The sequence below is a fragment of the Pseudorca crassidens genome, chromosome 11 (genome assembly GCF_039906515.1).
Source record: "Pseudorca crassidens isolate mPseCra1 chromosome 11, mPseCra1.hap1, whole genome shotgun sequence".
NCBI classification, from domain to species: domain Eukaryota; kingdom Metazoa; phylum Chordata; class Mammalia; order Artiodactyla; family Delphinidae; genus Pseudorca; species Pseudorca crassidens.
The window spans coordinates 66,036,752-66,062,053 of NC_090306.1; the positions used below are offsets into that span (position 1 = coordinate 66,036,752).

General features: G+C 38.1%; 1 protein-coding gene across 13 annotated transcripts in view; it reads left to right on the top strand.

Moving 5' to 3' along the window:
* The window catches only part of NAV3 (neuron navigator 3), a 944,477-nt gene that overhangs the window by 748,375 nt on the left and 170,800 nt on the right, over nucleotides 1-25,302 (top strand). For all 13 annotated transcript variants that reach the window (XM_067697415.1, XM_067697414.1, XM_067697416.1 and 10 more), the window contains 2 exons: nucleotides 421-560; nucleotides 10,931-11,957. In XM_067697415.1, the coding sequence (XP_067553516.1) occupies nucleotides 421-560; nucleotides 10,931-11,957 (1,167 nt within the window). The remainder of the gene's footprint in view (nucleotides 1-420; nucleotides 561-10,930; nucleotides 11,958-25,302) is intronic.

Below are 25,302 nucleotides of genomic sequence, written 5' to 3' on the forward strand. Positions count from 1 at the left end.
CCCGTATATTGAAAAGAACAACTTAACAACAACTGCAGGCAGCTGGTTAATACCCTGAGAATATAATAGATTCTAGTTAAGTATTATTATTTCTGTTGCTTTTCATGTAATTGTTAGAGTACCTTTAAATCAAAGTTTTATTCATCAGGTACATATAGGCATGACTTTTTAGTTAAAATTACTTTATTTCTAATTGTCCTGCATTATTAGTATACTTTGGAGGCAAATTATATCATATGAACCAAGATTTTTCTGAAGATTTTCAAACCTTGTGTTTAGCTATTTGTCGCTTAAACCAACATTTTCTGCTGAATGTCATAAATTATGATTTTCCCATTAACTCTTCCCTGCTCAGAACCTCCTGTTCCCTATGTTTTTATAATGTACAATAATGATGTAATTTTTCTTGTACTATTTCAGACTTCCAGGTCCCTCTAGGGTACCAGCTGCAGGCAGCAGCAGCAAGGTCCAGGGAGCCTCCAATTTAAATAGGAGAAGTCAGAGCTTTAACAGCATTGATAAAAACAAGCCTCCAAATTATGCAAATGGCAATGAAAAAGGTAAGTGTTCGCCCATTACATCATTAAGGCCCAAGTGTAACATATGGGCCTAATAAATTACATGCTAAATCTAGTATTTAAGCAGTGTTACAGCATTTGGAATGGAAACGTTATCAGTGGACTTTCTTACATTGTCTAAGTGCCTCCTCCTGAATTCCAGCTTTTTTCAGGACCTTTCCAATCTGAAGAACACTTTAAGGAAATATAGTCATTTATATTAAAGTGGTTAGTGATTATCCCCAAGTATAAAATCTGTTTCTCAAAAAAAGTTCCTGCTGGATGCATGTAAATAGCATTTTCTTTTGTTTTCTCATGTTTTATGAGCACTTATCTTGAAATCATAAACCTATATGAAGTGTTCTCAAATCCTTGGTTTTAGTTAACATTAAATGCCATACATGTTTGAGGAAGTTAAGGTTGGAGCATCAAAATTTAAGACATAATTATGAAGGGTACTTAGTCTTTGAGAGCAGCAGGACAGATAAATATTATGACCTTAGTTTTTCCTATAAGAGACAAATTATTCATGTTTGTTTTATTTTCTTGAACGAGTGTATGATAGAAATATCCAATCACACGATCAGGAAGAAAGGACACAGTGGAAGTGTGTGTTAAAGGCAGATTATATATTAACTACTGTATGATACACAGTTCTCTCCAATGTGCACAGTGCATATTTAAAGAGGTGCTGGCTTGATGCATATCCCTGTGGAGCTTGCATCCGAACGGTAGGATGTGTAATTTACATCTAAACCATGAGAAAATCAAGAACCTCTGCTGTTGGGAGCAGTGTGACCCTGTGAGGGACTAGGGCATGTTGCGGGATTTTGAGGTAGTATTTTCTAATCAATAAAACTTTAACTTCTCTGTGTAGTATTTAACTCTCCATGCAACAAGACATGAAATTCCAAAGTGACAAATACACTTAGTAGAACAGCTGGCAAATTTGGTTTGACTAATTGAACCAGGTAGAAACCTTTTGGCTCAGATTAGATCATTTCCAATTGTTTAATATGGATTATCTGATTAGACTTCTCTTACTCAGACATGAATTGACAGGAGTGATCTATGAATTATACACTTTCATGAAAATTTCCTACCCATTAAAACAAAATTGGACAGACTGTAAATCCCTGTAAGCAAAGCAGTGTATCTTGATCCCTGTAATATCCCCAGTTCTTGAGTTGAATGGAAAAAGAAGAAAATATTATGTGTTTGGAAGTTAGGATTTTCTCTTTAAAATAAAGAATAAAACCTTTGATTGGAGAACCTAAGAAATGTTACTGAAGACTTACGCTTCTCCTGGAGAGAAAGGGGACAAGAATTTCTTATCAGAAAAACATCTCCCTCATTTTGTGACTTTCCTAGAAAGCATCATACAAAGGCCTATATATGCTATGAAATACTAAGGGAAAATAAACATGTTTAGACATTAAGATATGCTGAGTGGACTGCTCAAGTGTCTGATTTTAGCTACATGAGACTACAGTTGTATAAGAGTTTTGCAAAAAATGACTAATAACATTGGCAAAGAAACCTAGAAATGCTTTAGATGACCCAACGTTTTGATATCATAATGTATTTTTTGATCATGTGAAATAATTTTTGTATTTCTGGTGTCTAAAAGTAAAAATCCAGAGGTAGCCAAGTATTCATATCTTTCCATAGCCATTCAGCCTCTCTTATGTATGTCTAAGAAGTAGTGCAAAATTAGAAAGTAGCAATATTTATAATAACCACAAGGTGGAGACAGATAACACACATTACGAGGTTTTTGACCATAAGCAGATTTCCTTAGGTCGGTATCAAGAGCAAAAGTTTTCATGGTGAATTAGCCATTACTTTTAATTCCAACAAAGTAAAATTCCAAAACATTTAAAGTGTATGATCTCACATTCACAAATATTTATAATATTATATATCAAATGTAGGCATTAAATGTCTGTAAACTGTCAATCATAATTAAAGCATAAATTGCATTATATAATACAGCCTTCTAGAATTTGTTTTGCATGCTATATGGCATTTTCTATTAATGTGGAATCACAGCTTCATATCAGTATATCCAGTATCATCTCTAAATTAATCATTGTGTCATGCTATTTTATATTTCCAAAATATTAGCTTAAATTATAGAGCAAACAAAACAAATATAAACATCACATATGAAACAGTTTATAATTTATTCTTTAGACTATTTGAATGGTACATCTTTTTGGATAAGAATGTTTTATTTAACCTTTGACATGGAGATTTTTCATGTTAACATAGCATATAAAAAAATAAGATTCCATCTGATGACAGGTTGATCTCTGTGACAATATAGTTCATACATATCCTAGGCATGGCTAAATAAGGTGAAAATTAAACAAGACTTTTCAAAGGTTACAGTATTATAATAACAGAATTCAGAAATTACTAACTTGAGTATTCTAATTGCCATTCCCTTTTAGTTATTAGAAAGTATAACAGTTAAATTTAATAAATTAAGATATGGGCTCCCCTGGTGGCGCAGTGGTTGAGAGTCCACCTGCCGATGCAGGGGACGTGGGTTCATGCTCCGGTCTGGGAAGATCCCACATGCCGCGGAGCGGCTGGGCCCCTGAGCCATGGCCGCTGAGCCTGCGCGTCCGGAGCCTGTGCTTTGCAACGGGAGAGGCCACAACAGTGAGAGGCCCGCGTACCGCAAAAAAAATAATAAATAAATTAAGATATTTTTACTCAAAAGAAATAATCACACTATCTGTAATGTGCTCCCTGAATGCTTCTAAGTGAAAATGTACTTTCTGCTTTCTTTAAGAAGTCTTAAATGTTGAGTTATGTGAATCAATTGGGGAATCTCTAGAATTTGTAATAGATAGTAAAGGTTTATTCACAATTAAAACAATTTCACTTCCTTATTAAAAAACATACTGTTGAAAGCACAGTAGCTTCTCACATGTATGGAATGGTAAAAATAGCTTATTTATGAATTGTGTGGCTTATCTAATAAAGGGAAATCAGAAGAGAATCACAAACTGCACTTCAAAAGATACCTCTAATACCATTTTAATAGTAATCCAAAAAATAGTGTGCTCATTTCACCAAATGGATTAAAATATCGGTGAACATGGCCATAGATTATCACTTGCAGAGAAGGCTGAAATAGAAATGTTAAAATAGAAAGCAATGCCACCCCACCATTCTGTTGAAATGGAATGTAGGAACAAATTTCTCAGAACAAATGGTGAAATGAAGATAGTATATTGTTTGTAGAAAAGCATTTCTTTGGGGAGTCCAAGTTTCTTCCCTTGGTGACCTGACATGCAGAGACTGACAATGAATAATATGTTCTGACACTAGCATTTATCAGTTTGCCCATGCACCCTATGAGATTACTCTAGACAGATGTATGCTTTAAAGAAAAATCAAATATCTTTTCAGTGGAAATCAGGGATCTTGTGAAAAAAAAAATGCCCTGGTTCATTTGGGCACACATTTTATATGCCTGAAGCAAATTATCTTCAGAAATAATTCTTGTTTTGTAAAATCGACATGATAAATATGAAAAAGGCTTAACAGTTCAGTACTATTAGGAATGTAAATGTCCCTAGCTCTATTTGGAATTCACTTTCTGAATTATGATCTGTAACCACTTATTACTTGGCAGAGTTCTTTAGCAGAGAGATGTTTTTCTCTGTTGCTAAGAAACATGCCACAGTACCAGAGGGCATGCTCCCATCTCTTTATTGTTTCTCCCGTGTGATTCTTACATGGTACCTGTACATCTGTGGAAGAGGAGATTTCCTTTCTGTTCTCCTGGGTTCTAATGAAGTAGCTTCTGGTGTGAAAGTGTTTTCTTTCATTTACACTCAACATAGATTTAGTATGATTGATATGGAGAATTTAGCAAAATTGAAATTGAACTTTTTAAAACTATAGGTTTAATGTGAATGTTGCATTAGTCGTGGAGTTTTGACAGCTAAAACATAATTATCTAGTTCTTAAGTACTTTTTTAATTACTCTGAAATTACTCTTAAGACCACAGAACTGAACTGTTTTATTTCCTTTTCAATGCAATGCAAATACGTTTTACTCATTATATCTCTTTACGGGTGATTTCATTATGTGTTCCACCATGACTTTTTGCTTTATTTCCTTAATAATTATATAAACCTATAATGACATAATTTCAAGTTAATCTTGAGGATGTTTATGAGGTAACAATTAAGTACATAGGTCAAGTGATATGACTAAATAGACTTGGGCATATATGTTGTTTACTTACGTATACATGCTTACATATTGAGGTGTACATGTATTTTATATGCCCGTACATAAATTACATACTTTAAAAAAATCTGGCTGGTGAGTTAAAGCTTCCCTAAATTTTTCAATAGTCCACAAAGTGGCACTCTCACGTTACTAATGGTACAATATATGCATGTGCAGAATGGACAGTGCCCCTACAATCCCTGTAATAGCATTCCATGTTTCTGTTCAGCATAAAATTGATGATTGAGGCATTTCGCAAGCCATTATTTATGGGAGACAGTGTGGTGAGGTAAACAAGGGGCCAGCTGGTAACAAAACAACTGAAAACAAATTTGAATGCTATTTTTTTTAACTTTCGAAACGTTCACTGCATTTTGGTATATTATTGTAAAATGAGAGTCTTAAGTTAGTTATTTACCAAGCTAATTGCCGTCACCACATCGATCAGTCATTTCCTTCCTTCCGTAATGATCTGTGATGCTGAAGTCGTTCTGTAATTAGCAGGGACCATACATATCACTGAGCACAATGCCTGCTGTACAGTGAATACTTTCAAAAGAGGGGTGCCATTGTCATTTTTATTGTTGTTGCTCCTTTCTGTGTTGTTACTTTGTGAACTGAAAGCTGGTTTGCTTCCATCCAAACAGTATACTACTCAGTGAGGAAGAAGAAATAAACAACTGAGGATGTTCCCTGGTCCTTTCTCAGGCTAGTAGCACCATTGGCAACGTAGCAGTGAGCTCGGAAGCGAACCTGCCAAATTTCCATGGAGAATCGTCTTTATCTAAACTTCCCATATGCCTGTTGTGACTGCCACATTTACCTCCGTGTATTAATTTTAGAACTAGATTGGCATTTTTCCCAGGTCATCAAAGTTATTTTTTTGTGTGTATGAAATAACTAAAAATTAACTCTCTGAATTAAGATGTTTTCTAAGCAGGAATTAAAATCTATTCTTACATCAACTCAAAAGGATGGTGCCAGTAGGAGATAGTATATAGGTAACTGAATAGTGAGTATCTTGTATCATGTTCTCCCCATTTATATTCTGCTCATTGAGGAAGAAGGAACCCAAATTTCGGGGAGTTACCCAGTTGCCTTCACTGTTGTGACAAACATGTGACTTTCTGGAGAACCGAACCGGCAGAATTTTTGGGTGGGCAAGCAAACATATGGAAAGAAGGGAGAGTCAAAAGCCTCCAAATTTTGTAGTCACATAAACCTGGGTTCCAATTTTGGGTTTGTCTTTTCTAAATTTTACTCTATGCCTGATTTGGAGCAAGTTACTTTCTCTAAGCTTCAGTTTTCTCATTTATAACAAGAGAAATAATATGTATATTATAGATTATTATGAGTTTAAATAAGAGGCATATGGGTAGAAGCTCTAAATGTGATACCATGTATCAAAGTACTTTGGAAAAGTAAGCAGTTGATAAATAATATTATTTGGTTGCAATGGAATTGGTGGTGGTGGATGTGAGGTGGAAGAAGAAGGGGAGGAAAAGGAGAGGGAGTGGAAGAAACTTTCTCTTTGGAGGCTAGAGACAAGGAACCAGCTATAGGCAGAGAGGCCCTGCAAACGCAAGATACAAGTTTGTTGCAGGAATGCCCTTAAATACGTGCATTAGATACCTGTGCTTTTCCGCCATACCCAGCTAACAGTTCATTTATAGTCAGAAGCTGAGTTAACAACACTCAGCAATGCATCAGTTGAGACCAGGCTACTTACTATTGAATATGTAAATCGCACAGATTGTGCCGACCCCCGCTCTGTCAGAGCTGCAGAGGCTGCCATTTCAGCAGCTGTTGTTCTGCACCCTTTCTTGTGAGGTGTCCAGAGAGACACTCATTATTCTAATGCTCTCCTGATGCACAGTGACTTATGATTTTCACTCTTCATGCAACGTGAAGCACCTCATTGCTGATTATAGAGAGGAGCTGGGCACAGATTGAGAGTTGAGTTCAGAGAAGTGTCTTCTATGTGTGTACTTATCTGAGAACGATTTTATAGCTTTTGCTGTGACCGTTACTGTAGGCTGGATGTCGATGTCATAATTTGGAGTCCCTCCTGTCTCATTTTTGGGTGTGATGATGTTGAATTTCCTCTGTACTTGAACTGCGGTAGCAGTCTATCTAGCTAATGTCAGCACACTTACAGAGCATCCTGACTGGTCCTTTTCTGCCCTCTTCTCTCATCCTCACCAAAGCTCCCAGGCATACAGGGGTAGGAGTCCCCTGGCTTCTTAACCTAGTTGCAGAAACACAGAAGATATACACTAAGTATGTGGTGAAAATGATAAAATAAAGGACATTAGGAAAACCTCTTTTGTTTTTAGTGATCTCTCACCACAGATTGCCAAGCATCCGGGGGGAATGCAGAACTGACAGAGCTTCCAGAATCCCACAGAACGAAGAATATTAATGCTGCACAGCTATGGAACATTTAATGAATTTAGCCGATTTGAACACTGTCATAAGAAATAACTCTTTAAAGCCAAACATGGTCTGTGACCAGCAGCGTTGGTATCATGTGGAAGGTTGTTAGAAATGCAGAATCTTGGGGCCTCCTGCAGATCTGCTGAAGCACAATGTGATGTACATTCAGTAGGATCCCCAGTGACTTAAGCACACATTAAAGTCTGAGACCGTTATGTTAAACACTTAAAATGTCAGACATTCTACGATAATTATGGAGCTTGGGCTCTAGAATCACACATGTGGGATCAAATCCTAGCCACACCACACATTCCTCACTAGCTGTGCACCACTGAATGAGTTGTTTAGACCCTCAAAGCTTGGGTTTCCACAAGTGTGAATTAGAAATAGGAGCCCTTCCAAAAAAAGATAGGCAAAGTGATTATGAAATTGTCACACACACAAAAAAATAGGAGCCCTTCCCATCTCATCAGGCTGTTGTGAACACTAATGTGAGATAATATAGTTAAAGAATCTTCAGCAAAATGCCAGTAGGCATTATTATATTTGTAATAATTATTAATATTATTTTCATTATAGAATAAGAAATATTGCAAATAACTTTTGAGATCAGTGTAAGAAAGTGAAGATAAATTCAATATGAGGCCATTATGTTCCTCTTAACAATACTACAGCAGACTATGATTTCATTTTGGGGGTACTTTATTTCTAGCTCTGTGTCCCAATATACGTATGTACTTTTTTTTTTTATAATTTATTTTATTTATTTTTGCTGTGTTGGGTCTTCGTTTCTGTGCGAGGGCTTTCCCTAGTTGTGGCAAGCGGGGGCGACTCTTCATTGCGGTGCGCGGGCCTCTCATTATCGCGGCCTCTCTTGTTGCGGAGCACAGGCTCCAGACGCGCAGGCTCAGTAGTTGTGGCTCACGAGCCTAGTTGCTCCGCAGCATGTGGGATCCTCCCAGACCAGGGCTCGAACCCGTGTCCCCTGCATTAGCAGGCAGATTCTCAACCACTGCGCCACCAGGGAAGCCCCGTATGTACATATTTTTAAAATGTAAATAAATAGAATAAATTTTCACATAGTTTCATATAAAAATTCTATATTACTCCTGCCTTGAATGCCTGCATATCTCCCTTAGCTCATCTGTCTTGGACCTTTTTTAATGTTGTACAGCCCTTTGTGCACTTCTGATCTCTACCATTTTCTTTCCCACCTCCTACTCGTTTAACGTTTAATATATGCCATTCATCTTCTGTGAGTCTGATTTCTTTCCTCTGACTATATTGTAAGGTGTCTTGGGGAGTCTTACACAGAATAGCCACTCAGTAAATATTAACAGATGTTATGCCTAGATTCAAGTCCTAGAGATTGTAGGAACTGAGTAGCATTGATTAATATTTCTGGAAATAGTAGAAAAATGGAGGCATATATGTTGGACAGAAATCTGCAAAACAGTAAGGTCACTGTGTGAAATGCACGGGCACATACACAATTCACTGAACTTGAGAAAATGCATCTTGTTTGGAGATGTTCTTAGTTTCCAGTTGAATCTAGGTAATCGAGAAATAAAGTTTACTTGACAATTCTATTAAAGGCATGAATTTGACATTCACTATTTTTTTGTGTTTCTAGAGTCAAGGAATAATGTTATAACTGCTAAGCCATTGAACTTCTTGTACATTTGAAAAATCATAGTGATTGACAGAATTAACTTAGAATCCCAAGCTAAGTTCAGTTCTCAGACTTGTCACTTACAAGTTGTGTAACTTTGGCCAAGTTCTTTTACCTCTTTGTGCTTCAGTTTCTTCATGTGCAAATTGAGGGTAATAATGAAAATTTTATGCAGTTGTTGGAAGGACTGAGTTAATGTATTTCAAAAACTTAGTTTAGTGCCTGTCACACAGAAGGTGCTTTGTGTGTAATGTAGAACTATGCATTACTGGTGTGGTCTTTGCTTTCATGGACTGTATCAACGGTGCAGTAGAGGAAACAGGCAATCACAGTGAAGTTATCTACGTTTGTCTATACTATTGGCATTGTTAATATAAACTTCACAAATCTATTATATTGTTTTAGGCACACTTATTTTCTTTTAAAAAAACCTAACTCACACTAATATTTAATGAAGAATTTAACCTCTTTTCCTGTCTCTTTCTTTATTAACTTTTTAATGTAAACAACTTCTTCTGAAAAATGGGTAAGACAAGTATTCTATACCAATTGGCTTAATTACCTACTGTTTATCATGCATTTTTGATACTGTTGGAAAAAACATTTAAAAGTGAAAGCATTGTAGTTTTAGATCTATGAATATTTAATGGAATTTAATGGTCTCCAATTCCTGAATATTATGAAAGGATTTATTAATAAAATATTTCCTTTGGACATTTCATTTATTTGACAATATCTAGTATGTTAACAGTATCAACGTTGCCTCTTTTACATAAATATCTAATTTAATCATTTATCCATTTTTTTCTCCATTTCTCAGAAGAAAAAGAAAAAGAGGAGGGAAGAGGGAGGTATTTATGGTAGATGAAATTTAAGGTAAATGACATGACCAGAATTATATAGTTCTCCAGTGTCAACATTTATACTGAGATCTCTTAACTCCAAGCTCAATTTTTTTTTTATTCTATGCATTGTTATAAAATCTCTTTTTGGTTTAGTCTTTCATGCTTAAAAATAAGACTTGTAATCAAGCATTAATCAGTGCTATAACAGTCGTATAGAAATTCATATCATAATGAGATTTCTACGTGGAAAGTAAGTAAACACTAGTGCATTATAAGTACTTATATGATAATTGGCCTTATTTTCTTATAGCCCCCAAAAAGTAGCTTGATTTTTTTATTAGAATTTAAAGTTTGTTCAGATCCCTACAGGAACCTGCAGGTGTGCTAGTTAAGAGCACAGGCTTTGAAATCCGTTCAGGTCCAGGCTGGATGATTTCGGACAAGTTATGTAGAATTTTTTAAAATTATTTATAAAATTATTATTTGTAAGAATTATTTGTAAAATATCAATACATACCTTGTAGGGCTGTTATAAGGATTATACATATTATGTATTACACATTTTTTAGTATTAAATATTTGTATTACATATTTTATATATTTCTTAGTAGATTATCTGACCCATGTAAACATCCCTTTCAATATTTATTTTGTACAAATAAAAAGAATATTAACAAAAAGCTAAATTATGATTCAAAAGCATATTTAATCAGATAAGAATAAGCTAGGCTCCCTGTAGGTTAAAGCAATCTCTCAGTATTCATTATTCTTATAAGGCAAGGTGGAATATCCATTCACTGCTATGAGCTACAGTAGTAGCTGGAAGAATACAGAGAATTGCTTAGGGGAGGGATAGTGTTTTATTCATCTATAGACCTCTGTGACCAGCAAAATTCGTTTGGCTATGAATAATTTTAGAAGGGGAAAAAAGTGTTGTGGTTTTTTTTTTCCCCAACATCACTGTCCTTCAGACACTGAATGTTTGATATCTGGTACAAAAACCACCACATTACAGAAGTGATTGATGCCACATAGCATGTCCGTTTCCAGTTCAGAGGAAAGAAACTTCCTTGTGCCTACAGTTAGAAATACTCAGTGGTGTGACATAAGTGATCAAAAACTAACCAGCCTTTTTAAAATGTTTCTTCTTAACCACGTCCAGATTCCTCCAAAGGACCTCAACCATCTTCAGGTGTGAGTGGCAGCACGCAGCCCCCCGGCGCCGCTGGGCAGCCCCCGGCCTCGGCCATCCCGTCCCCGAGCGCTAGCAAGCCGTGGCGCAGCAAGTCCATGAATGCCAAGCACAGCGCCACCTCCACCATGCTGACCGTGAAGCAGTCGAGCCCAGGCACCTCTCCCACACCATCTGCAGACAGACTGAAGCCCCCTGCCTCGGACGGGGGCAGAGCAGCTCCCTCGGGACAGAAATCCATGCTTGAGAAGTTCAAGCTGGTCAATGCCCGGACTGCTTTACGCCCCCTGCAGCCTCCCAGTTCAGGACCCAGTGATGGTGGGAAGGAGGACGATGCCTTTTCTGAATCTGGTGAAATGGAAGCCTTTAACAGCGGTCTGAATAGTGGCGGCTCAACAAGTAGCAGCCCCAAAGTGTCACCGAAATTAGCCCCTCCAAAAGCTGGAAGCAAAAATCTCAGCAATAAAAAGTCTTTGCTACAGCCAAAGGAAAAAGAGGAAAAGAACAGGGACAGAAATAAAGTTTGCACTGAAAAACCAGTCAAGGACGAGAAAGATCAGGTGGCGGAGACGGCTCCAAAAAAGACCTCTAAAATTGCAAGCTTCATCCCAAAGGGCAGCAAGACGACAGCAGCCAAGAAGGAAAGCTTAATCCCCTCTTCCAGTGGGATTCCAAAACCGGGCTCAAAGGTGCCAACAGCAAAGCAAACTGTTTCACCGGGAAGCTCAACAAGCAAAGAGTCTGAAAAGTTCAGGACTACCAAGGGAAGCCCTTCCCAGTCCTTCCCTAAGCCCGTAACGACTGAGAAAGCAAGCACATCCAACTGCCCTGCTCCTTTGGAAGGAAGGGAAGCTAGCCACGCCTCTCTGGCGGGTTCCTGTGCGGGGTCAGCGGCGCAAGGCAGTGGGCAGAGCGTGGGAAATGGTGCTGTCCAGCTCCCTCAGCAGCAGCAACACAGCCACCCAAATACTGCCACCGTGGCTCCATTCATTTATAGGTAAGGCGAGCTCCGTTGGTCCACAGCTGTAAACACTGACAGGTCTGCATACTCAGAGTATACATAATAAGGAAGGTTGGGGAGTCCTATTTCACATAGTCATTTTGGAACAGTATTTCATTCTGGAGAGAGAGGCCTAGAATTAAAATTTTTAAAAGAAAGCCTCCCATATCCTCCAATCTATTAGTCCTCATCTCCTTCCCCTCCCCCCTCCCCTCCCCCCCCCACTCAAGAACCGAGGCCTTTGAAAGTTAACCTACTTGCCATCAAAGGCAAAATAGAACCCAGATGTCATGACTTTTCCCCGTGTCTATTACTTTTACTACTATTATTTCTATTATTAGTCTTTTAAAATAATTCTCATTTTTATAGAGTTTAGAGATATTTTTGTTTTCACCCATGAGAAAACGTAAACCATAATGGTTAAGGGGGCATGCTCTGGGTTCAGGCAGATATAGACTTAATGCCCAGCTCTGCCACTTACCAGCTATATGCCTTTGGACAAAGAATTTAACATCTCTTAGTCTCATTTTCAGCTGTCAAATAGAAATAACAGTATCTACCTTGTAGAGTTGGGAAGAATAACAGGCAAAATGCATATAAGATGCTCATTGTATACTGTGGCACATTGTACATGTTTGTTAACTGTTGTTTATAAGGCGTTGCTTTCCCAGCATAAAATTTATATTAATTTCCACAGCTAGGCCTGTTGTTTCCAGGCAAAAATACTAATCTATATAATTATTATATTTAACTTTATTAACTTTTTTGTTATATATTTATATTATTTTTCATTTATTAAAATACATAGCACATGCTATATTTTAAAATATATATCCTACTAAACAGTTGTAGTGTAAACACATTTTGCCTATTGTCTTGTGGTAAGTTTTACTCGATTAGGACTATGTCAGTGCTGCTGTGTCTCCGTTTTTATCCACTGTCCTTTCAGTGAAGAGGTGGCTAGGGAGGAATAATGCCTGCGACTTTGGCAGGTGTACAGTTCATCAACAGGAAAAACAGGATGTAGGATCTGCTGCAAATAGGAAAAGGTCAAGATTATATAGTTTCAAATTTTATTAAATTTTATTAAATATGTGAGTTTTTAAGTAAAGAAAATAATTGTAATGATTTGTTTTCCCTCAGTGAAAAACCTAAGTGCTTTAAGTGATTTTTTTCTGGGGCTTTATATACTCATCCACACAAATGTATAATTATTGAATTTCAGGTCTACCTCAAATAGCTACCTCATTTAAGGCTGCTATTCTGACTTTAATACCAAAAATTCATTTAAAACCTTTGTATCTGCATCACATGGTGTTACCGAGCCCAAGCTTGCTCTGCTTGCCACATGGCAGGCCAATAAATCGGGAGATGAGTTGTTGGGGCAAGGAGTAACGACTTTAATCAGAAAGCCAGCAGACCGAGAAGGTGGCACCCTAGTCGCAAAAAAAACATTTTCCCTCAGTCCGCATTCTCTGGGCTCTTTTTCTACAGAGAAGGGGGAGGGGGAGGGGCCCACTGCAGTGCCAGCCAATGGCTCAGTGTGACCACTAACAGTCAGTTGCTCATTGACAGTTGCTCACTAACGGTCGCTCCCTTGGGGGAGGGGCCCACTGCGGTGCCAGACAATGGCTGAGAGGGACCACTAACAGTCAGTTGCTCATTGACAGTTGCTCACTAACGGTCGCTCGCTTGGGGGAGGGGCCCAGTGCGAGGCCGACCAATGGCTGCGGGAGACTGCTCTAGGTCGTGCCTGTCCCACCTGTATTACAATGGGAGTCTGCAGATCCTTCTAGCTCCAGAGACCCTATCTGACAAAGGAGAATTTCACATGTCAAAATCATAATCCACGTTTCAAAAATATAAGAAAAAATTATAAACTTTAAAATATGTCATACTCAGCACACTTGTCACTCTCAAATGTATTCTGTAAGAACATCTGTCATTTCAAATCACCATGGATGAATTTCACAGGAAAGTATAAATCTAAGCAAAAAGAATATATCCACCAGTTTAGCAAGCTTCTTTCTATAAGTAGCAGCAGACTTCTTTGGTTGTTTGCAGTAACATATCCAGTGGGTACAGATTTAGTGATTTTCATTTGGCAGTGTAACCTTTGCTATCTGAAAGAGGAAGCAGCACAGTTTAGAGGTTAAAGTGTGAATCAACCATGCGACTGCCAAATTCTCCAGCCTCTTTGAGTTTCTTTTTGCCCTGTTTAAAACGGAGATTATAAAAGTGAGGTAATATAGCCGAGTAGCTAGGACTACAGGCTGTAGAGTCCGTTTGCTCTACCATGGTTCCGAAACTGCACCTTGTATTATTGAGACAATGGCCCCAAGAGCCAGGTTGCCTGGGTTGGAATCATGATGACACCATTTATTAGTCATGTGACTTTGTGTAAGGCATTTAAAGACTTGAGACTCAATTTTTATAATCTGTAAAATGGAGATGATAATAATAGAAGCTTCCTCATAAGGCTGTTTTGAAGATTAAATGAGTTGATATTTATACAGGGTTCAGAACAGTACCTGCCACACAGTAAATGACCTTCCCCAGACTTCAGTTTCTAATTCTGTAAAGTGTGGTAGAAGAATATCTACCTAATTTGGTTGTTTTAAAGATTAAATAAGGCAATCAAGATTGTAAAGTCTTTAGCACAGAGCCAGATTCAGAATAAATTGCTTATAAATGTCAGTAATTATTTGTTTTATTATCAATAATATAAAGTAGTTGAAAATAAATAAAACCATCTAATAAGAAATGTCACATCATAGTCTACATATGAGGAAAAGGCTGCTTGGAGTCTTTTATAAATTCAGAATAATTTTATAAATGATAATATAAATGCTCTTAAGGTTGAGTAGTCAATATTCAAGTTTCTTAACTGTCAGTGAAAGAGGTATCGTAGAGTCATGTCATTTGGCTTATGTGACCCCTGATGTCCTTTCCACTCTGACTACTCCAACACCATTTAAGAATTTCTCTTGCAAAATCCCTGGCAGACTTTTCTGGAGGTGCTAATCATTTGATACAATAATAGTAATAATTTACTATTTTATAATGGTTTTTGTTGAGTGCTTACTTAGTACAAGTCTGTATTACAAAATTTATGTTAATTTTTTCATTTAAACTGTGTCATCAACCCATGACAAGGGAATGTTACCCCATTTTACAGAGATGAAGAAGCAGCGATTTCAAGGCAGAATAATGATAATCTTTTACAGTCACAGGCCTGGCAGGAGTTTGCCTTTGAATCCGTATATGCCTGAGTCTGTAGTGTGCCCTCCTTTGCTTAGCAGTTCTTGCTGTATGTGTAGAAATAAGAGGTATTGTTACTAGGAAAATTCTGGCTGGGAAAATGTCAATAGCAGATTTGCAGATATCATTTATATTGGGAAATAATTGCTTTTAAGTAGAACAACTTTAAAATACATATATATGTATGTATATGTATAAACATACATACGTTTGGTATTTAAAGAAAATTAAATAACCTCTATATAATGGGAAGATCCATGGGTGATGGTGATATTTTTCCCCAGTTCTCAGCCCACTTCTAGGTCATGCTGGTTATTAATTATTCCTTCTGGGACCTTATTATATGCTTCATAATACTCCTTCGTGCAAATTGAATGTTCAAAGTCCTATAAATGTAATGTTGAGTTCTGGAAGTTAATGAATTTCATTTTAGTCCTACTTCCTGCACAGTGCAAGGATATTCTATATTAAGTTTTTATAACTCATTTATCACTACTATGTGATAAAAGTAGTTTTGAATTGGGCATATCTTTATCCATTTAATGAGTGGATATAACTAAAATCAAAGGTGAAAACTTTAAGAAAAGTTTAACTCGCTATAAGAAGTTCCCAATAAGCAGACGTGTGAATGGATTAGCCTGCCTTTTTTAAGTGCTGCAGGTGGCTACCGGAGATTGTTAAGAAGCGATACAGTGACCAGTTGCCATAGTTTAAGTTAAGGGAATTCACCAAATATCTTTTTTCTTTTATGTACTCATCACTCATTCTGCAAATACTATGTAATAAGAATTACAAAGAGTAAAAAAAAAAATTATCTGCTCTCTGGGAACTCAGTTTTATTGGTGATAATGAAAAGAATTTAATCAAGAACTTAAAACATCACTGTTGTCATGGAAGTGTATGCAACAAATAAGGTAGAAGAGTTTTCCTGAATCTTACATGAGGGTGGAGTCAGTGTATGCATTACAGAAGAGGTAAGAGAAGAGATGAGACTTAAAGGATGAGTTAGAATTTGTCAGGTGGAAGGAGGAATGTTATGGCATCATCCAAATTTGACATTCTACAATTTTACAATCCAAGCATGTTGGAAAAACTAACAGGCAAATTACGAAGTGCTATGTAAAATGCTAGTAACTAACACTGCTAACGACTAGAGGTTAGAATTCATGATTACTTGAATGGGAGGCTAGGAAGAAAATTTGGAATGAATCCATACTTGGTTCTTCTCTTCGCTCACTCCCTCCCAACACATCTTATTTTCAGCTAGTCCTGTTGGCTCTTGCTGCAAAACATACCCTCAGTTGGGCATTTCTTTCCATTTCTACCCTGCCTTCCCGTGATCAGGGCACCACCAATTTTCACCTAGTTTCCAACGAGTCTTCCAGCATTCACTTGTGGTCCTTTCCGGTCGCATCCTTCACACAGCAGGGGCTCTAATCTTTTAAAAGTATAAATTGTATGTCATTTAAATTCATGAGACCATCTACTGGCTTTACATTACACTTGAAAAGTAAAACCTAAGCATCTTACCAAGCCCTACAAGTTCCTACATAATCCGGCCCTCTCTCTAGCCCTTAAACTACGCTCACTGCCTCCCTGCCTTCATTCTGTTTCTTAACAAACTAACCTGTCCTGCTTTGGGGACTTTGTCATAGATATTCTCTCTGCGTATAAGGACTCTCTTCTGGATCAAAGCAGCCTCCTGGGACTTCCCAGGTGGCGCAGTGGTTGAGAGTCCGCCTGCCGATGCAGGGGACATGGGTTCGTGCCCCGGTCCAGGAAGATCCCACATGCCGCGGAGCAGCTGGGCCCGTGAGCCATGGCTGCTGAGCCTGCGCGTCCAGAGCCTGTGCTCCGCAGCGGGAGAGGCCACAACAGTGAGAGGCCCACGTACCACACACACACAAAAAAAAGCAGCCTCCTTCTTCTCATCAGAACTCTGCTTACATGCTACTTCTTCACACAAGCCATTTCCAACCATCTAGTCTGAAGGAACACTCACAATGCCTTTTGCCAGAATTATACGCCATTGTCCCCTTGTATTTTATTCATAGAGGTTATCACCATCCACTGGGTTTTTGTTTACTTATTAACAAGTGTGATTTCAGCCACCTCCGACTATAACATAAGCTCATTGAAAAATAAGCATCTTGTCTTTTTTTATTTGGTAGCGTAATTGCCCAGGACAGAGCCTACCTACAATAGGAACCAACTAAAAATTGTTGAATGAAACACCATCATCATGGGTTAGACTCATCTGCTATAGAAGAATAGAAACACTACCAAAAATGTACAGTGGAATAAGAAAAATTCAGAAGTCTTTTATTCCTATAAATGGTAGGGTTTAGTTGAAATATAAACGGCTTTAAAATGTTTATAGAATGAAACCATATCTTCTCTTCGGGACCTTCATTCACTTATTCTTTTCCTCTTTCGACTACCTACTAAATACATTTACCGTGTAAGGCATCAGGGTTAGAGTGAAACATCACACATCCCATATGTTATTTCCCTTCCATGATCCACAATGTAGTAGGCAAGAGACTGACTGAAACATGACTACAGAATGAAGCAGGAAGTGTAAACCCCCCAAGCAGTGAACCAGATTTGGTATACTGAGACTTCAAAACATGGAAAATGACCGCTAGTTGTTGGAATCAGAGAAAGTGGCTTCTTGTGCTTCAGAGATATGTGAAGTAAAGTTATGAAGTGATTCCTTAGTCACGGAGGAAAGAAAGACGTGCACATTTTCTCTAAACCTCAGTATTTTTAACAGCCCCCAATAAATTTCAAAATAGCTACTAACCAGATTCATAACTTGCTAGTTTGAGGTCTACATGCTCTTTGTTATTTTCTGACCATTTGTAGTAAATGTCAAGAAATCAGTGCATTGGACATAACGCAAACATCTAAAGGCAAAGGGTGAGAATCAGGGTGAGGACAGTTCACAGAAGAAAAAAAAGGAACCCAACCTTTAGATAAGGCAAAACATTGTTAAACAGAGAAGAAAATCATTGTGCTTCTTAAACCCATTAATTAAATATAAGCAGAAACCCTCTGTACACACTTGATTTGTAAAATTAGGTCAAGAAAGTCTGAATTTAGAGGTTTCCTTTTGTTACTCATATGTATATGTATATATATAATTGGTATAATACGATGTGTCTTATATAACAGCATCAAGGGTTCTCAGGAAAGATTGTTGTAACAGTTTTTGTGAGATTTCAGATTTACCTAGAAAGTGACATGGAAAATTGGCCCTTGAATATATTATATTCTGAAAGGCAAAGAATACAAAACATTAGTTTTGAAAATGCTTACTCACATGGTTTTAAGTTTGGCTTATTTGTTGAACCAGTAGATTCAGTAGGCGGATCTGTGAGTCTATGAATTTTGAAACGTGGAGCATAGAACCGTCTTGCAGATAAAGCTTTTGTAAGCCCTGCAGCTATTATTACAGATTATACTGCAATTGTGGTTTTATGTGAACTGGGCATAATTGGTTATCAGCACAAACTAAAGCTTACTGAATGCTTGTCTTGCAAACTTGTCTTTTGCTGGGTTGGATGTATATCTGTGCATTGGGTAGCAGTTTAAGCTCCCTCACACAGCAGTATTTTTAAGCTGGAATGCAGAGCCAATGCTGGAAGAGGGTCTGTTGTGTAGAAGACTGCTATGAGTTGGCATTCTCCCCACAGAGAAGCTTGATAAACTGCCCTTTCTGTATTTAGCTTACGAGGTTCAGCGCCAGGTTGCCCAACCAAACCACAACTGTTTCTTTTTTCTGTATTTTATCTTCTCTTGGAAAAGCTGTTAACGTTACAGAAAATTTGCAAGAATCGTACAAAGAACTCCCATATACATTTAACTCAGAGCACCCAGAGACCTTTTTCAAGTTTCACAAATTGTCCCAGAGATAGCACTTTTAGCGATTCAGGATGAACGTTGTACCCAGTCGTCATGTCTTCCTAACATCCCTCGATCTGGAACAGTGCTTTAATCTTTCCTTGACTTCCGTGACATTGATATGTTGAAGGCAAGCATTTTATAGACTGTTTCTTAATGTGGGTTTGTCTGATATTTTCTCGTGATTGCAGATATATGTATATAAGTGTATATATATTTATATATATATAATGTCACAGAAATGATACTGTGCTTTTCCATTGCCTTTCTACCAGGTATCAACATTATTGATATTCCCCTTTCTGGTGGTGTTGAATTTGATTGCTTGTTTGGGATGATGTTTGCCACAGTGGGTCTGCTTTCACCCATAGGTTTTAGCATCCATTGATGTTTCTTGCCTAAATTAATAGTTTACTCCAATGGATGTCATGTGATTTCTAATTCCATTATTCCTTCTGCATTTATGCCTTGCCATTCAACTTTAAGAAAATGATGTCCCTTTCTTATTTTTCTCCTCCTCCCCCCTCCCTCCTTCTCCTTCCCCCTCCCCCCTCCTCCTTTTCCTTCTCCTGTGCTCTTTCCCTCTCCCCCTCTTTGAATTTTGTGGACTAATGGATTCCTACTGTCTTCAGTGGATTATAATCCATCAATATGACTATTTATTTTGATGTTTAGAATTTCCCAGATTTGGTTGCTGGGATGCCCTTCAAGCTGGCTTCTGCCCCATTATTCTTTGAGAACTTTGTTTCTTTTTGGCTCAAGGTAATCTAGGCTCACCTTGTTCTCTCACTGCCTTGGCTTCAGCTTTTATCTAAGGTGCCCTGATTTCTTTTGTGAAGAGTAATATTTAGGAACCAGATCTCACTGCTCCTAGCTTTCCTAAATAGTAAAATATATGTAGGTACACACACACACACACACACACACACACACACACACACACACACACACACACACTCATACAGACACACACATATTTTTGCAAACCTATTTCCTTTTTTAAAAATTAATTTATTTTTGGCTGCGTTGGGTCATCATTGCTGCGCGCAGGCTTTCTCTAGTTGCGTAGAGTGGGGACTACTCTTCATTGCAGTGCGCGGGCTTCTCATTGCGGTGGCTTCTCTTGTTGTGGAGCACGGGCTGTAGGCACACGGGCTTCAGTAGTTGCAGCACGCGGGCTCAGTAGCTGTGGCTCGCGGACTCTAGAGCGCAGGCTCAGTAGTTGTGGCGCACAGGCTTAGTTGCTCCGTGGCATGTGGGATCTTCCCGGATCAGGGCTTGATCCCATCTAGCCTGCATTGGCAGGCGGATTCTTAACCACTGCGCCACCAGGGAAGTCCCTACACACATATTTATCTCAATATCAACGAGCTATCTATGAGAGAGAGAGAGAGAGAGAGATGGGTATATAACCGTAAATTCACAGTGCCTCCAATTCCAAATCAACACACAGAGTTTATTCTTGCTTTCTCCTTTCCATACTTGCACCTTCCTTTGTCAACTGAGAAACCTGGCTCCCATTATACTCAATATGTTTTCTTATTTGCTCAGCCCCCCAACCCCCAGCATACAAATCTAACAAGTCTCTCATCCACACTGGGCTACTCTTCACTCTGACAGATTCCTGGCCTTGGCCCTGGCTGTCACCTGTCTTCCTTCCCACCAAGAAAGAGAGAGCTGGTTTGGGGAAGATACTTGTTTGTCTTTCTTTTAGGTTGGGTTTATAAAGCAGGAACTATAAGACCATTAGTTATTGTTGCTGACTCAAACCAGTTTTGTTTGTGTCCACATTTGTGACTAGTATAGCCATATCAAGATGAATTCACATGGCTATATTTTTAATATAAACCAATATGCAACACCCCTATTTATGAAATTGGAAATCTGAAGATTGCTAGTATCTAGGTGTATTGCTGAATTCCTTTAAATGGCATGTATAATAGCTTCCTTTTCTTAGGAGTAAAAATTTAAGGTAGTAAAGAGTAAAATTAAGGTTAGGCCATTGGGTATTGTCACATTCAAATACTGTCTGTTAATAACTTAGTGACTAAGCTATCTGTCAGCTAAGGAGACATCACATACATTAACATGCTCAGTGTCCAGAGACATTTGGAATTAAATGGAATTAAATTGTAGGGTAGTGGTTAATAAAACAATATTTAGAAGCTTCCAGATTTAAGTACAGGTTAAGTATCTCCCAGCTTGTTACACAGGGCAAATTATTACATCTCTAGAAGCCTCAGTTAATCCACAGCACCTAAATTACAGGTGTCTTAGTCTGTTCCAGCTGCTCTAACAGGAATACCATAGACTAGGTGGCTGACGCAACAAACATTTATTTCTCATAATCCTGGAGGCTGGAAAGTCTAAGATCGAAGTGCCAGTAGATTTGGTATCTGGTGAGCTCCTGCTTCCCGGTTCACAGATGGCCATCTTTTCACTGTGCCCTCACATGGCAGGAGGGGCAAGGGAGCTCTCCAGGGTCTGTTTTGTAATGGCACTAATCCCATGCATGAGGGCTCTATCCTCATGACCTAATCACCTCCCAAAGGCGCCACCTCCTAGCATCATCACATTGGGGGTTAGGTTTCAACACATGAATTTTGGGAGGAAACAGATATTCAGTCCATAGCAACACAATTGTTGTGAAGTTTGAGTGATATGCCCTAGATAAAACACTAGGCATAGTACTTGGCATATAGTAAGTGCACATAAACAGGAACTAGCTTTTATGTTAATTATTGGTGAAACCTAGACCTCTGGCTACTAGGACTCTTAGTAACAGACACTAGCACTAGCTTATTAGAACGCTAAATAAATTAAATGGTGTTTTTGCAATGCCCTATCTTACAGTTTCAGTAAGTGCTTATAACATGTTGACCATGTTGTGAATGCACAGTAAGATAGTCTGCACAGGATGATGTCTTCTAAATATTTTGAATCATTTTTTCCTTTTCCCAGTCAATATGAGAGGAATGCAGTATTGGTTTACATGGGAACAGTGAATGATGCCACTGCAATATCTACCTTTTGGTTAGAAAACACTATTGATTCTGAAGTCTTCGTAAATTGTTTTATGAATCAACCCCCAAACCTGTTATTTTTCTGGAATGAAGCATGCACAAAAGTAGAGGACATGCTTAGAGCCTTCAGAGATTAAACTGAACTTCTTTGATCATTTATATAAAAGTTAAATCTTTACCAGTTACCTTTGATTGTCCCTCTAGAGACTGGAGTTAAACTCTTATTCCACTTTAAAAAATAATGAGGTAGAAATCCTGGGGAAATCGATGTCTTGTAACATATATAGAGCAGGGGATCTGGACCCATTTACATGTGAATACAATCCAAAGATAATTTCTGAGATCTTTTTATAATTATTTGAAGTTTAACTTCACCATGTTCCTTCCCTTGATCAATCTGTTGCCCTATCATTTCTAATGTAGGTAACTCAGATAGGGAACACTGTGAAACATATACCAAAGAACTTGAAAATACGGTATGAATAAGATTTTCTCTTGTGACCTAAACTAAAAAAAGAAGTTAAAGAACAAATCAGCCAGAAATGTTCACTGCCACATTAAAAAACAAAGTAAAACAAAGGTTTCCAAGACCAAAGTTTGAATACTTTTTTATCAGAGGGTGGGGACTTAGACAATGGAATTCAGTACTAGGTTTCATACACTGAGAAAGATAGCCGCACACTGAGAAATATTTTTTAAGATCTGTATATTTGCAGCAAAGAAAAAAGTCTACTCCCAAAACACATTCTGAATATTCTTTTGCTCCATAGAGATTTTCCTAGAGGGAGATGCTCTGCATCTTTATAACTAACATAGCTACAAGTATTCTGGTTCCTGTAATTGCTCTGGTCTTGTTCTAGTAAAAATCAGTTGGCATTGGGCTTTAGACAGCCATCCCAGTGAACTACTTTATGTGACTCAGCATCTGAGAAACCAGTCTGTGAATTCTGAGCCTGTATGACTGTAGGCCAACCCTGGCTCCCAGCCAGTTCACCCAGGCACCATGCCTCTCTGAGGCTTCTTGGCAAGCAGCCAGTAAGCTTTCCCTGGGGTGTCCTATCTTACTACATACTCTCCATTTAAATGGCTTCAGCAAGTAACAATCCTTAGAAATCTTCAGAGGAATTTTTTCCCCTCGTTCATGGACATTAGGCTAAGGAATAAGCCAGGGAGGTGCAGTGGCTCACAAGAAAAGAGCCCAAGTGGAAGAATAGATGATAATGAACTTTAGAAGTGAGTGGGGAGGGGCAATAGACAGGGGACATAGGAGACCCTGGGGGCCAGAGAAGAAAAGAAACAGCCCAGAGAGCCGGATATATTCCCCACATTATAACGTTGACCAGAATCCCACATGCCTCAGGAGAATGCCTTTCCAGGCCTTTGGTAATAATAACTCTTGAGCTCACAATTATTTTGTGAGGAGCATATTTTTCTTTGCCTTTTACACATAAGCAAATTGAGGTTCAGAGAGGCTAAGTCACTTAGCAAGGTCACATGAGTTAATAACTGTTTAGCGAGAGAGCTAAGTTTTACAACCAAATGCAGAGCATGTACCATTATACCGTGCTTCCTTCTGTGTGCTTTACCCAACAATGACACTATTTTATGATGACTACTGATAAGATTTATACATTCAGTTATCAAATATTTGCAGAGTGCAGCATATCTGCTAGACATGTGGCTAGGCATTGGGGTGCAATGATGAGCTTAAACATCGAGAATGGACTCTAGTTTGGAAGATGAACATTTATTAAATAATTACACAAATGTCATGTTGCGAGAGTATGAAGTGCTCAAGATAGGTACAGGGAGAAGTAAGTATTTGTAACTTGGGACTTCACCTGAAAATTTGGAATTGTTCTTTAAGAAAGAGTCACTTGAGCTGAGACTTGAAGGGAGAAATTTAATTGGATGTCATAGGAAGGAAAATATTCAAGTAGAAAGGACCTGTTGAGGCCAGGAGCTATAGGATGTGGGTAGAAGATTCTTGTGACCACAAGGGAGAGAGATAAGGGGAGTCCAGTGCAAGATGACACTGGAGAGGCAGACAGAGATCAGACCATGCAAAGCCTCTTAGGCTCCCTAAAGGTTTCACCCAGGGGCACTATGAACAAGGACCAGGTTTGTTGGGAAAATATCACAAGTTCAGTTCTGTACACGATGGGTTTGAGTTATCTCTGCGATAATCAAGAGGTAATTTCTATTAGACAGTTATGATTCACATCTGGAATTCAGAGAAAAGTTCTGGGTTAGAGTTTGAATTTGGACTTCATATGTGGATAGGCAATCACTAATACAATGGGTATGTTTGAGATCATCTGGAGAGACTGTACAATGCAAACTGGAAGAAGCTTAGGATATTGCTTTGAGGAACCCCCAACTTTTACCCTTCTTTTTTTACTACCGACAACCATGACATTTAATGATTGGGTAAAAGAGAACAAAGAGAAAAAAAGTAGCATCCAGAGAGAATGGGGAACAAACTGGAAAATTTTTATTGTAGAAGCCAAGGAAGGAGAGTTTCATGAAGGGAGGAATGGTCTGCTATTCTAAATGCTACCAAGATATCAAGGAAGGTGAAGACTAAAAACGTCTGTTGATGTTCACAACATTGAAATTTTTACTGGCCTTAATGGTATATCCTGTCATTCGAACAGCATGTCCTCTTCTGAATCTTGCTGTGTTCCTTATATTTAGTTTTAAGTTACAATAAGCTAGGAATGTCTGCCAGAAACCACTGGAGGTCAAGGCACAGCTTTGTATGAATTCTTGCATTAATATGTCAATTCCTATATACATACATACATACATACAGCATAGAGTTTTCCGTGATTTATTAAAATCCTAATGAGCGTTTCAGAGTTTTTAGATCCATCAGATAAATAGAAAATATTTCTGGCATCAATGATTACACTTTATTTTCTCTCAAACAAAACCAGGATTTAGAATAAAAGTAACATAGTAAGCAAAAATTGATTTAAAGATTAACTGAATTTTTCTTTCACGTATAAATATTCTCTTTAGATTTTTTTAAAGTAAGAAATATTTAGTGATCACTTGCCATGGTCCAAACTCAGTACTAGGAATGGGACTCCAAGCAAATGAGATAACTATAAAGAACAAAGTCCAGTGTACAATGCTGTATTATCTTG